The sequence below is a fragment of the Magnolia sinica genome, chromosome 11 (assembly GCF_029962835.1).
Source record: "Magnolia sinica isolate HGM2019 chromosome 11, MsV1, whole genome shotgun sequence".
NCBI classification, from domain to species: domain Eukaryota; kingdom Viridiplantae; phylum Streptophyta; class Magnoliopsida; order Magnoliales; family Magnoliaceae; genus Magnolia; species Magnolia sinica.
The window spans coordinates 68,124,984-68,139,227 of NC_080583.1; the positions used below are offsets into that span (position 1 = coordinate 68,124,984).

General features: G+C 37.5%; 1 protein-coding gene and 1 long non-coding RNA gene across 4 annotated transcripts; one reads left to right on the forward strand and one right to left on the reverse strand.

Moving 5' to 3' along the window:
- Nucleotides 1–386: 386 nt before the first annotated feature.
- Nucleotides 387–2,941, reverse strand: LOC131218418 (uncharacterized). The gene is made up of 2 exons (XR_009157721.1): nucleotides 2,285–2,941; nucleotides 387–635 (listed from the first exon to the last, which is right to left on the reverse strand). It is a non-coding gene; the product is annotated as an uncharacterized LOC131218418 (long non-coding RNA).
- A 1,947-nt stretch (nucleotides 2,942–4,888) lies between these two features.
- LOC131219288 (uncharacterized) lies at nucleotides 4,889–11,189 on the forward strand. Of its 3 annotated transcripts, XM_058214356.1 has the most exons (6): nucleotides 4,889–5,044; nucleotides 5,981–6,070; nucleotides 6,260–6,381; nucleotides 6,502–6,613; nucleotides 8,251–8,356; nucleotides 10,342–10,669. In XM_058214356.1, the coding sequence occupies exons 3-6, from the start codon at nucleotides 6,333–6,335 to the stop codon at nucleotides 10,357–10,359; spliced, it is 285 nt and encodes a 94-aa protein (XP_058070339.1). In that variant the 5' UTR covers nucleotides 4,889–5,044; nucleotides 5,981–6,070; nucleotides 6,260–6,332; the 3' UTR covers nucleotides 10,360–10,669. The 3 variants fall into 3 exon arrangements, 1 of the variants encoding a protein (XP_058070339.1); XR_009158089.1 differs by lacking the exons at nucleotides 4,889–5,044; nucleotides 5,981–6,070; nucleotides 6,260–6,381; nucleotides 6,502–6,613; nucleotides 10,342–10,669 and adding exons at nucleotides 7,172–7,458; nucleotides 10,884–10,964; nucleotides 11,058–11,189 and having other exon boundaries at nucleotides 7,876–8,356; XR_009158090.1 differs by lacking the exons at nucleotides 4,889–5,044; nucleotides 5,981–6,070; nucleotides 6,260–6,381; nucleotides 6,502–6,613; nucleotides 10,342–10,669 and adding exons at nucleotides 7,176–7,458; nucleotides 9,082–9,503 and having other exon boundaries at nucleotides 7,876–8,356.
- Nucleotides 11,190–14,244: the final 3,055 nt, after the last annotated feature.

The window sequence follows — 14,244 nt, forward strand, 5'->3', positions numbered from 1 at the left end:
GGATGCTCAAAGGAACTGCAACAATCAAATGTAGAACTGACCACATCAGAGTTGCACCAGTTTAGCTAAAAATTACAACAATATCCCCTATTTGCAATTCCATGTGTTTCATATTGGACCTGAGAATATGAAGCATTACTCATGCCACTTTGGCCATTCCCATTTTATTGAATTGGGTTATTGTAATTTAGTTCATTGAACCAAACGTGCGCTAAAGGTTTCCTCATACCCCATTTGGATGACCCATTGTCGTGACAAACCACAAGTAGAATCCCAGATTATCGGGTGTTGGATCTACTTTGCACACTCAAAGAACTTATCTGATGGCGAATAATGATCTAATGATTACTCCAAGCAAACACTAACAAAATAAAAAAATAAAAAACATAAGATGGATTTTCATTCATGTAACTTGCACACGGTTGACAAATCAATACCAAAATTTCAAAATATCATTTCAAATTCACATTCACTGTTTCTCTCTGAACCAAACATTTATTTGTTAAGCAGCAACCATCACTAGGCTCTTCAATATGTACATAACATTAAATTCAAATGATGTGGGTGATGGAGAGAGGCTTCCACCATCACCTTAGCTTCTTGAGTTTCTGGAAGCTTCTTGAGGTTTCAAGGCTCTACAAAACAAAAACCAAACAAAGATGGAAAATATGAAAATCACAGAATGAAAGGGAGCTTAACCCAACTTCGAAAATGATGAGAAGTTGAGAGCTTGAGGGTGTGTTTGAATGCACCCCTAATCCACCCACATTGTGGGATTATGTTTTTCTACCCAAATTGATAATCAATTTCATTTTAGGTAGGATTTGCAAGGAAATGGTTACCAATTTTGGGAGAAAAGCATCCCGTCCACCCCATGACTGTTGGGACATTTGAGAGCAACATAAATATCTTAAAAAGTATTTTAAAGAACGGTGAAATAATTCATCATCTTGGTATCTAAAATTGGTTAAGAACAAAGCTTCAAAACGTCGAAATGTGTCATATCATATCTATAATGCATCACAACCATTCATCTTGTGATATGTCTGAATTGCAATATGGGCATGTACCAAAAACTATCATTAATTTGTATCAGTCTATATAATTGTTATATTGGGATACATACATACACATGCATCAAATTGCACCATCAATATATTCCTCCCCATACAATTTTAATGGAATTCAATGACCAACATACAATAAAATCAAAAGGTATTGTATGTATTATGATAAATCTATTCAACTGCATGAGACGCTATGATATTCCGAACCTTTTTAACAACAATGAAATATTTCGATTTCTTGACACTACTACTTTTCAAATGGCAGGTGCGGAAGTACAAAAATTAGATAATTGTGAAACAGGGGAAAGAAACGGCAGATATGGTTATGCCCCCAAAATCCATGATAATCCTTTTTTCTATTTTTAATCAGCTAGGAATTCTTTATGATTTTGGAAGAAGCAACAAAAATAGTAGTCTAGATCATAGTTCTAAAACTTGGTGGCTGAGGCAACTCAAATCAATGATATTTCGAGCTGGGACACCATGACACTGGGAGAGATAAAAATGTTCACGACTCTGCCGGACTAATCGAGTCGACTTGCTAACTTGATTGACCCGATGTGACTCATTATGACTTGAACCGAGTCACTCACTGGGTGATTGCTTTTCAGCATAAAAAGTAGGGGGTGGAGTGTGAGATTTGAACCCATGACCTTACTTGGAGAATCAGCTGAATCTGCCAACATATCATGGGCTTCATCTATGACCATCCATGTCAATTTTCATATTCATAATCTATTAAATAGCCACAATTACTTAATTATTCTTATTAATTTATAATTAAATACTAAGTTGAGTCTAGTCGAGTCTAGAGTCGAGCCAACCCGACCGGACATTGACTCAAGTCGAGTCGAGTTTTTCGGCTTTTGAACTATGCTCTAGATTGGTAATATACACCTTACATTCAAATAAAAAAGGAAGATCAATATGTCATGACAGTGTCAACGAGAAAGGCAAGAACTTTGCCTCATTCCATTTTTGGTGGAAAAGCTCAGTAGGCAAGGGACCCACCAACAGGATCCCCTACCCAAACAGACCCTAATGTATGACTCTGATTTCTTCCCATCATTTTATAAAAAAATTTACTGCCACTAGAACCATTTTCCCTTGTTATTTTGGACCATTTAAAAATATATGAATGAGGATTAAGGCAGCGATGCAGATTATAAAATATTGGATACATTTAAAAGGCTAAAACATGGAAAGAGTCCACAAACATCTTAGAGATGTTCATGTTTCTGGTCCTTTGTTTATTATCCTCCGACTTTGCCGCCGTTATTTCCTTCTCCCTAGCTGTTGTTTCTCTTTTCATTTTCTTACACTCTATTTCCATGGCCTTTGACAGCGTGTCAACCTTCTTTACAAGCATCTGTGGAGAAATTCAAGCACATGTTGTGAGAAAGAGAGAGGGGTGTGTTAGTGATTCAACATTGTGATACTCCGCAATGAAGAACATGAATTATATGAATCCTTTTGCGGCAACTTGGGTTCGGGTCAGGTTGTTAGGGTTGGAAACAATCACACGTATTTGGGTCGAGTTGGGTTAGGTTGGATCAGGTAAAAAGGAATTCGGGTTGGGCACCTCAGGTTGGAATTCAGGTCAGGTCGATTGCAGGTTGGTCATCTTGAGGTCAGGATGGGCTGGGGTTGACCCAAAACCTGACCCAACCTGCCCAAGTTGCACCCCTGTCCTTGACTCAAGGATATGCGTGGTACCCTCGGCTTTTCAAATAATACAAGCGGGGCCATGTCTCAAATACCTGGGCCATTGACATGATGAACCCCACGGTGGCTAGATGATGCCCCAACATCCCCTCAATGGGAAGATCCTAACCCTTCCATTGGTTGCCTGAAAATAAACAGTTACTAAAAGAAGAACCACAAGTCCTCATTCAACTGAAAAAACCACTGATGATTGGATTCACAAGGATCTCAATCTGGGAGGCTGTGGAAGCATGGCCCAACAACAGTGGGCCCATTGGATCAATGGACCATGGGACACTATTATAAACTGAAATCAAGGATAATATAGTTCGTCGACAAATAATTGCATTCTTTTATCTTAATTTATTCATCTTTGGTGCTCAAAGACCCATCTTTCTCCTCACTTGTTTTTCTTAAATTTATAACCTCTCTCTGTAGCCCATCATACAGAAAGCCAAAGCCAAAGACTAAATCTTCACCGCCACTGTCTGTAACTCTCTTATTTTCTGAATCCATGTCGCTATCAACCTTGGTTTTGATTTGTTCCGCAACCACTGCCTCATGAATAAAACCATGGACATTGGCATCCGAATTTACCTTTCTTTCTGTGTTTTCCTTTCTATCATCAGCAAATTTTTTGGTAGGAGCCCATAAGTGCTTTTCAACATATTTTCACTTGCAGCATACTTCATTTTCAAGCTATTCACTCGTTTAAGATTTCTAGATGCATCAGCAGTTTCTGGCCTCACATTCGGCTGCTGCAATACTGAGCTTTTATTGACAGCAAGAGAAGCTCTAGGCTGAAATGTTGATCTCTGTCTAGGTTGAGATGTTGATCTCCGTCTCGGTCCGATGTTATTTGCTAAGAATCCCAAGACATGCTCAGACTTGTTTTCTAGTTGTTGGGATGCAGAAGATGCATTGGGATTAGCTGAGAAACTCGACACATGCATCAAACCTTCTTCTAATGTCTTTAGCCTCAAATCTCGCTTTATCTAGAAGTGGTAGTAGTGAAAGTTAGTGTATGTTTGGATGCTCAATTGAACTGAATTGCAATCCATACAATTCAGTATAGAGGAAATGGCCAAAGTGGGCATGGCACCACTTAATTCATAATAACAAACCAACCCCTTACTTGCAATCCCATTCATTTCAAGTTGGACTTGAAAAGGTAGCAATCGCAATTTGTGGGCGAGCCACTCCTTTGCAATCCAATTCGAGTCAACATAATTTTTTTTTAAAAAACGGATATCAAGAAGCAGGGTGCAAGTACCTCATGACAGAAAGAGCAGGGTTTTCATAACTGTTAAGTTGCGCTTCTGCCTTAGCTGTTCTCTCTGACACCGTTAGCTTGTCCCTTAATCGTTGTATCTCCCCCTACAAATGCAGTACAGTTTCAAGTCACATACAATCTAAATGAAAAGAGAGATTGAAGCTTCTCCCATATGAATTTGCTTCATGATTTCCTTGTTCTTTCATGCTTCTTATATAGATCTTTCACCTAGTCCACATGAAACCTACTACTCTTATCTCTACATGTGCCACCACGGTGCTAAGTGGGACATCCTGTTCATGTATCAAGTGGGCCTCGCTACCACATGGACCACTGGCACAAAAAGTAATGGATGGTTAAAATTCCCACGCATGTCACACCAGCGGGTCTATTATTTTCAGTCTCAAAAGTAATTTTAATGGTGGGCCTTCGATCACCGCTGTTTCCTGTGGTGTAGTCTACCTAAGTTTTGGATCTGCCTTATTTTTGGGCTTATGTCTTAAGGGTCGAGTGTTTGATTTTTCAAATCCTCTGTAGATACCCTATAAATGGTGATTATTACTCTTGTACCCTATTTAAAAATCCATAGGAATTTCTACTCTGAAAACCGGTCCAAAAAGACTAGTTTAAATTTGTGGGACCCACTGTGATGTATATGACATATTGGTTTCCATTTTATCAAAAATTTTAAGGCGCGATACAACAAAAATGTGTAATACCTGCACTTTGGGTGCAGCATGCACCGGCGCTATTTAGAAGCGGGCCCACGGATGTTTCTATGTATGTTTGTATATATATATATATATATAACGCGATTGCATTTTGCTCCCAAGTCTCTCTCTTTCTCTCCCGACTCTCAGCTTCTTCCTACCTCCAACTCTCTCTCTCTCTCTCTCTCTCTCTCTCGCGCGCGCGACTCTCAGCTTCTTCCTACCCCCGACTCTCTCTCTCTCGCGCGAGCTGCCATTAATTTCAGGGCTTAGATGAAGATCTGAAACAGGTAAGAGTCTAGATTTCATCAATTTCAACCTTAGTGATTTCCTAATTAGGGATTTACTATGTTTAAACCCTAATTCAAATTTGAAACCCTAATTAGGGATCTCTCTCTCTCTCTCTCTCTCTCTCTCTCTCTCTCTCTCTCTCTCTCTCTTTCTCTCTCTACCCACGTTCTTGTTGCTGAAGCCCTACCCACGCACGCCCTCTCTCTCTGAAGCTGGGTTGAGGTATTTCTCTCTCTCTCTCTCTCTCTCTCTCTCTCTCTCTCTCTCTCAATCTCAATCTCAATGCCGATTTAGGGATTTTAGGGTGGATTGTTCAAAATAGGGATTTGGGGATTTTAGGGTGGATTGTCCAAAATAGGGACTTGGGGATTTTAGGGTGGATTTGTCAATGCATATGGGGATTTACGTGATCAGGACCCATCCATTCTGCAATCCACGTTGTAATGGGCTATGACCAAAGATCAGTCCAATTGGACAGTCCAAGCTCTGCTTGATTTGAGGAAAAAAGGCAATTCTTGGGCCCTGTTCTGATTGAGCATTTAAGATGGTCTGATAGGCCTGATTTTTTGAACCATGCTCATGTGTGGTGATCTTGTACAAGTCTTCCATACATTCCTGTGGAAACTTGTGTGTAAAAATGTGTAAAGTTAGCATTTCATCATACTCTTGCCATCCTTAAAGCTCCTGGTAACAAAGGAAATTCTAAAATGGCGCACATGCTCTGGTAATCAAGCAAAGGGCGCACATGCTCTGTGGATTTTGTGCATCTGAAGTCAGATTTAAGTGTGCTTTTAATTTATTTTTATTTTTAATGCAAATAGGCGTGTGCATTAAAGAATGGTGCATAGTATGATGTATGATATGGAATGCATCAAATGCTTCAATATAATTGCTAAATGCCTCTTTAATCAAATGAACCATATACATGTTTGCAGGAACTCTTGCATGCTTCCATTGCTTGCTGCAGGAAACTTATAGTGGAATGGGTTCCAGCTGCCCACCTTGAAGATACAATTGCAAAAGAGGTTTATTGACATTGACTTCAAGCCATACATTTCTGTCCATACTCTATTCTCTCTCTTGAATTTGCAATGCATTCAACTTTCCACTTGCAGTCGCCTGATGTTTATAAGGCTGCATGGAATATTAGGAAAGGATGAGAGTACCTTTCTAAGGCAGTTTTCCTTGGGAAGGAATCAAATCTTTATTTGCAGCATATTACCAGATGCTGAATTCTATCACCAGGGAGCAGGACTCATGTGTGACACTGGCACCTAAGTGCATTAAATGTTAATCCCACTTGGTTGTGGGCAGAGTTGTGTCAACATAGGATCTGGTAAATTACATTTCTAAAGGTACCTTTGATGTGCGTATTGACTGATTTAAAGAGTAAATATAAAGACAAAAATAGCAGTTGACTGATTTACTACTGTCGTTCATATTATTTCACTACCAGAGAAGTATCAAAAGAGGCCTGAGTCATCTATTGCAACTGCTTTGTTATCTGTGACCCTTGCTACACTGATGTGCTATCCTTTGGACACTGAGAAGGCAGATGCAAATGAGGGGTTCACCATACAGGACTATTCTGGATGCTTTTCCAGGTAAATTGGTCACCTCTAACCATTAAAAACTTGCCAACATAACCGATTGAATTGATTGATTTTGCTAACTTCGTTTAGTTGGGTTCTAATGTGTTCTTTAAGGCGCAATTTGAGTTAGGTTGTAGCTGTTTTAATTGTTCCCTACTTGTAGAAAATATCATTATCGAAATCATTTTCATATATTTCTATCGTTTTGTTTATTTTTTTATTTCCAACAGTACCTTACATGATGTGTCTTTCAAAGAAAAAAGAATAAATGATGCATTTTCATCAACAAATATGGAATGTTTGATCTGTTGGAAGTCAGAAATATGAATCCCCTTGTTGTTTAGAATATCGTGTTTTGTGCATAGTGGGATATTTTCTATCATCGTCCTCATTTCCAGATCAGTATTTTATTGTGCTTGAATTAAATATACTCCTGTATCATATTTTGCTTATTTGGACTATCTACAGCTTGAAACATAAGTACAGAAACAAGAGGTCTTCAAGAACCTTTTTTTTTTTTTTTTTTTTTTTTTTTTGAGAATTCCATTTGGTGGGGAGTTTCAGTTGTTAGGCTGGCTTCACTTGTTGAATTTCCCTTTTTTTTTTTTCCCTGGTCAGGCTATTGTTAGATGTCAGTTGTAATGTTAGTGCTTGACATCACTGCTATTCACTTTCAAACCAATCAAGCGCTTCTATGAAAAAATTCTAGGTGCAAGTGTTAGACGTTGTCCATTTACAGCTGTAAGTACATGTTTTCTGTGTACACAATTTGACTGCCTTTGTTGATGCTGGTGTAACTCGAGTGGACAGATGCCACAAATGTATCATTTTAATTTCAATTCTAGGTGTGTGGATTGCTAGTGACTGGTGAAGTAAATGTGGATGGATTGGTTGAAGGATTACATGTGGGTGTGGTTTGGGTTCTATCTGATGTGAAAAATGGAGTTCTCTGTGCTTGGATAATTGAGCATTGTGGGTTGCTCTTCTGCCTTCGGCTGTGCAGAGGTCTTTTCTGGGGACAGGATACAGAGCTGTCACAGTGTTTATTTAATGACATGCAGCTCGGTAGGCATTTACCCGCAGACTATCTAATGCTTTTATGTTGTGTACATTTAGCCTGCTCTGATTTGGATGCATACCGCATCTTAATTCCATAATGTGCGGACATCTTCTCCACTAACATGGATCCTGATGGATCCCCCTGGTGAATCATGGTAGGGTAGACAAGGACCGCATAGAATGGATTGTTCAATGGGCCATGATTGGATGGTTGGTCGTATACTAATGAGGTTGGAAATTGGACTCTGGTTAGCATGTGTTAATTTGGTTAAATTTTCAGTAATTCAACTTGAACTGACCATACACATATTGTATTTGCTGTGCACATGCATATAAAGCATCCTATGCAAAGTTAGTTATGGATGCAGATTTGAGATTATCTACAGATCCCAAATGCAATAAACTGTGTAGTTCTCTTTGTTTGAATTCTAATCAAAGTGGAATGAGATTTGCAATGTTCTGCCATAATGTAAGAACTGATGTCTTTCATGGGTGCTCATGCTATGACAGTGCATAAGCTTTGATAATTATACATTTTATTGTGTTTGTGGAAGAATTGGAGATGCCCATCAGGCGTTTGATGAAACCGGGGAAGAGGATGAGCAGGGAGTTGAAGAAGATGGAGAGTATGAAGAAGATGATGGTGAGGGTGAGGATGAGGTGAGATTCTTATCTTATTAGAAAAAAGGACTGTCCTTTGATTAATGGTTTGTTACTTATATTTTTTCGTCATCATTTCAGTGCTTTCTTTTACTTTTTTGGTGATTTCATGGTTATGTATTTTGGTTTTTCTCATTATATATGATTAATATGTTTCTATGAGGGCTCATTCTCTAGATACCTTATTTTGAATTCCTTGGTTGGATAATAGAATGTTTTTTCCACTTGTTCTGATGATAGAGGGCCCAAATGGTGAGTTTCACTGAAGAATCTTTGCAGGCTTGGAACATCAGGAAAAGATATGAATGACAGTTTTTTAGTTTATTTTTTTTCCCATTTTTTTATTGTTTGGTTATGTACTGGGAGTGTCTGTCATGTGTTAATTTCGGCGTCCACCATGTATTTTGTGGTGTTTTATCCATCTAGTAATTAATTAACTATAGACACTTTTATTTATGCATAAACCATTTTAGGAGTTAGCAAGTGGGGTAAATTGTAAGTTAATTGTATGAAGTTTGCCAATAATAATGTGGAGAATGCTTCTTCCATGCTCTCCTTCAAAATTTTGAGAACTAGTAGTTACAGCAGTCATATCATTTCCTATGCAAGCTTTTATTTTGATTTTTGGCCTTTTGAAGATTTTAAGATTGAAATGTATCCTCCCTTAGATCTGGTTTGTCGTCTAGAGGAGAGTAGGTAAAAGTGATCTTCAATGGATCTGACAGGTGTGATCTTGGACCCATGGGATTTGGGGTGTTATTGATGTTTATCTTGTATAGCTTTCAAGTAATGAAGTCTCTTTTCGGCGAGAAAGGCTTCATGTCAACAAACTTAATATTATATTAGTTCAGGTAAAAGCCAAAATGGTTGTGTTATCTATAATTTCCAATTGTAATTTTGGAATGACAACAATCTATAATTTGTAGCTGAATTGGGCTTTCTTTGGAATTCTGATTTCATTTGGAATTTTAATTTCATTGTTGTATTTTTCATTCAGATGAGTTTTTAGGTCCCACATGTAGAGTATTATACATATCCATGGATGTGCTATATTTTTCATTGTAGAATTTCATTTGCATTGTTTAGCTTGTCCTGTATAGTGATTTTTGGAAATTTTAGCCTGTAATATATGTTTTATGATCTGTTACAGACACATTTTCCATGGAAATTTTAGCCTGTAATTTTACCGACACCCCCATTTTATTAGCAATGCTAGTGACACGCAAGCAGCAACTTCAGGTACACTTGTTACAAAGTCAGATAACAACAGTTCCAAATAATCCGCTTGATTCCCCTGCCTGTAAAGCTAAAGGGGAGTTATTTGATACTCTGGCAGTGCAGGAACTTTTGATATGCATGCACCCCTACATTTCGATGGCTGGGAACTTCCATTTGGTAGAGTTTTAGGACAGCTTTTTAGTACATTCTACATTTTAATTATTCTTTTCTTTTACTTTGTGGCAGGTGCACATAGATGGATCCTCAAGCAGTACATTCAAAGTTATCCATGGTGTGGACCTAAAGTTATGGTTGATTTGTTAGAGTAGATTGGGGTAACCTTTTAAATTGCATTAGGAAAGTGGTGGTCTCTTATTTTGCTAGCAAGACCGCCCCCTCTTTTCGGTCTCTGCATGCCGGTCCAGTCATCTCATGGTCTAGTAGGTGTTCAGTACTCAACTGCTACTATATCCTTAGTTCTGTGCTTTTGCCTTTGCTCTTGAGTACCATAAGACACCAATGCCCTTGAATTTCAAAGATTGCCACCATTCCCTTTCTTCTCAGCACTTGGTTTGAGCCAATGGACTGCACGTTTTGTAAAAGTTTGCATACAACTCTAACATTCGTTCTTTATGCTACATGATATTCTGCTAGTTGAGATCCACAACTTACTGATTGCTCAGAAATTTCTGGGAGTTGATAGGCGGCTGCAGTTCCATGGTGGCCCGTTGGATTATCTTTTTTCCCTGTATGTGGATTTTTTGTAGGTTGACTACTTTAGATGATGTTTTTCTGAGGTTTGCTAAGCCCCATGTGTGTGCAGGGCATACCATGTACAAGCTACAACATCTGCCATCATGGCAGGCAGGTGGACTATTAGAAACAGGTGGATAGCTTAGAAAAATTCTGCATCTAAGTTGAGTGCAGAAAACATGGCTAGCTATTCAAATAAATGTGTCTCTTGATTTTCACTTAAACTGCAAATCATTTTTTTCAAGTGCCTGAGATCATGATCACCTATCAATAAAATATAAGCATATATGTGTATGCATGCAGATGTGCAGGGACTAAAAAAGAAAATAAATTAGATCGAGATTTAGGCAAAAAATAAAAATAAAAATAAAAATACAAACATATATGAATTTGCATTTGGCCCTTTTTTTTTTTCCTTTTATACTAAACCTCCTAATAGAGTAGTAAACCTCAGTGTGACTGTGTGATTCTAATCCTTATGAATATTATTTGGCAGTGATAGTCGCCAACTTCTGTTAGGCGTTTCTAACTTTTCCCATTTCCACTTGTTATGAAGGACACTGATTATGTGGAGTAACTGAAGGAGGCTTTCAAGGTCTTTGACAAGGATCAAAATGGTTACATTTCTACTGCAGAGGTAATTGTTTTCTTCCTTCTATGTAATATGACTAGATGTTAATGTGTAGTAGTTATCTGTCAGACAACTATCTAATGAATGGGATGCTACCAGAATTGAGGCCTTGCATTGGATTGCAACACTTTTGGCAAGACATCGGGCTGAGGCAATCATTGATGATTTCTTGTTCATTTATAACATCAGTTCATGCATATGTACTTGCTGTACATTGATCACTCGTATAGGTTTCCTGAAGTAATATCAAATGCTGTGTTCACTGCCTCTGTTCTTGTGAGTAAATATCATTTACTGGATTTTAAATATTTTAAAACAGAATAATGTTTTTATGTTTTTTCTTTTTCTTTTTATTTTTCTGCTGGTGACAATTGTAAAAATTTTGGTGACCAAGGAAAATATTGCTGCTAATGGCTTGCTATAAGAGGCATGTGCATGTTAGCTTTCCGTTTCAGGTGGCTTTCTTTTCCAAGGTGGAGTGTGTTTGTTTTATTTTTTAAGTTGATGAATTTCTTTTTCACTTATAAGTAACTGTTGCATCTCATTTGGATAGCATTGGTCAGAGAAGAATGAATCCTTTGCAATCTATCATCTATTGAGTTATACACATCACTACAGGAAATTGACTTTTGTTGGCTGGCTTTAATTATTATCTTGTGAATCATAAATTATTATCTTCAATCCACAGCAGAAGATGATCCTTTACCAGCCATAGAAGCCCTTCAGATCACTGGTGATGCTTTCCCTGGACAAGTACTTCAAGCATGTGGATATTCTACTAATGGAACAACTAGTTGTAATTTTGAGGTGTATGCTGGGTTCCCACTTTCATTTCTTTGTGAGTTTGTTTATTAGAATGTTTGGTTATTTAAGCACCTAGGATGTTCTTCCTTATTTTCCATGCATCAATGTAGGGCCAATAGATGTAATGGAATTCAAGTTACAACATTTGTTGCCTTGATAGTTTTTGACTTTTTAAGGATAGGATCAAATGATTGATTATTTTCCATGCATCAATTTGTTGAATGCTACATTTTGACTCTTTTTGTTTTCTTGTGCAGGATTTTAGTCAATTGTGCCTGAATTTAGGCCTACAAGCACGTCAGCCTTTTGACGCCACTCGTGCCACGAGTAGACCATATGGATGATTTGTTTTTATTTATTTATTCGAGACCATTTTTAATTTATTGTAATAAATATTATATTTTTTTATTATGAAATTTATTTAATATTAAGTTTTAATTGTATTGCATCATTTTTTTATGTTTCAAATATTTAAAAAATGCAGGTTTTTCAATTGAATTATATATAATAAAAAAAATATTATTGGTCTACCGGGGCCTTTCAAATCTCTACAAAGACTTTTACTGGTGTGGCGCTTTTCTGTGAAAAAAGTGTTCCTATAAGGTGCACTGGGAGAAGCTCTTGGCGGCGTTTTTATGCCTCTGCCGGCGCTTCTGTTAGAAATACCAGCAGCCACGAAAAGCGGGCGCCCGGCGCTTGCACCCGGCGCTCACACAAGCGCCGGGAAAAGAAAACAGCGGCGCTTTTAGGGTTTATCGGCACTTCTTCTTGTAGTGCACGTGACCCAAAAAATAAAGTAGATCCAATGGCTTAAGAAGTTTTTAACTACAGGTGTTTGATTTCTTTTTCGATTTCTTTTTCCCTATGATGTGGCCCACTTGAGCTATGGACTTCCCTGATTTTTTTTTGGCTCATGCCATAAATTCAGCTAGCATAATAGATAGCAGATGTGAATAAGTGACATACATCACAGCGGGTCCCACAAATATTTTGTAGCACTCTATTTCACATCTAAAAAGTAAGAGGTCAAATCAAGCATGGGGAAGGATGCAGTAAATATTTAACAAAATAATTATTATTCAAATAAATTTGGGACTGTGGACCCCACCTTTTATCTAGCTGTTGTTATGAAACAATACAAACTTTCTTTGGGAACTTAGACCTCCACGTACTGACTGCGAAATTCAAGATGAAAATACCCCTGCTTTTTACGTAGGCAGCTTATGAAGATATGGCGGCCATTTCTGGCTACGGATTATCACTGTAGCCATAATTACCATAGCCAATCTGGTAACCAACTCCAATTTAATGTCTTGTCCCACTGTCACGGTTGATGTCAGATCGGATACAGTACCTGTTGCTACGGTTATAATCCATAACCATAGGTCTATGGTAATTACTCGATATTTGTTATCGATACTATCGATCATTTCTCGATATTATTGATGACTTATGCTCGATACTATCGAACCAATCTTGATAATATCGAAAATTCATCCATTTTTCGAGTTTTGTTGCTGGGCAATTTGGCATTCATCTTCGATATTATCAAACTATGGTCGATATATCAACAATCTATGGCTACGGTTATAATCCGTAGCCATAGGTGTATGGTCATTTTCTCCTCTCTTTTCCCCACAAGTACTATTACTTTATCAACTTTCTTCTTCACACCTTATGCAAAAATAAATAAATAAATGAGACAAAACAAAAAAAAAAAAGAAGAAAAGAAAGAAAGAAACAAAGCATTAAGACACCATAGAGAATGTAACCTTAAAAGGCAATGTTTTGTCCGTCTGAGCTTCATGGACAACATCTTCCTACAACATGAGAAAGCTTAAATTATGAAAGGAGCAAGTATCAACAGGATTCTTGTCCTATTCCATAATAGGATGATGCAGTGATGATAATGCAATCAGACCAATATTTGAATTACAATATAATATATTTTATAATATAACTCATGTAATCTGAAGTCTGACTCAGTTTCTAACTTCCATCTGCCTGGCTTCAATAAATGCCTAATGTGATGAATGTTACTCTGATAGTTCACATGGTTGGAGTTGGTTATAAAGAGTGTTCCATGTAGAAACCTCTGCCATGTATTTCCTAAAAGCCAACCCAAATTCTTAGGAGAAGACTAAGATAATAATGGTGGTGATGATGCATTTGTAAATTCATACACATATACAAACATACATACTTATAGAAATATATAGATATGGATATGCACATATAGATACAGATACATGCATGTGGTTTTGATTGTATATGGCGATCACACAATGCAGTTTTTGAGATTTCGGAAAAGTCCATCTTTTTCATAGCCAACAATCATGGCCACCTAAGACCTATCACTTGCCATGAAAGAGAAAAAGCCCTCAATTTATTTTCAAAAATGCAACAAACCCAAGGCATCATTTCAGTAGCAATATTGTAGGATACGATGTAAAGTAAAAACCTACTACACCTCGTGAATCAA

Coding starts and splice junctions, on each gene's coding strand:
- LOC131219288 (XM_058214356.1), top strand. CDS start 6,333: ATGTTAATCCCACTTGGTTGTGGGCAGAGTTGTGTCAACATAGGATCT. Junction 6,382..6,501: donor TTGTGTCAACATAGGATCTG/GTAAATTACATT, acceptor TTTCACTACCAG/AGAAGTATCAAAAGAGGCCT. Junction 6,614..8,250: donor AAGGCAGATGCAAATGAGGG/GTTCACCATACA, acceptor TGTTTGTGGAAG/AATTGGAGATGCCCATCAGG.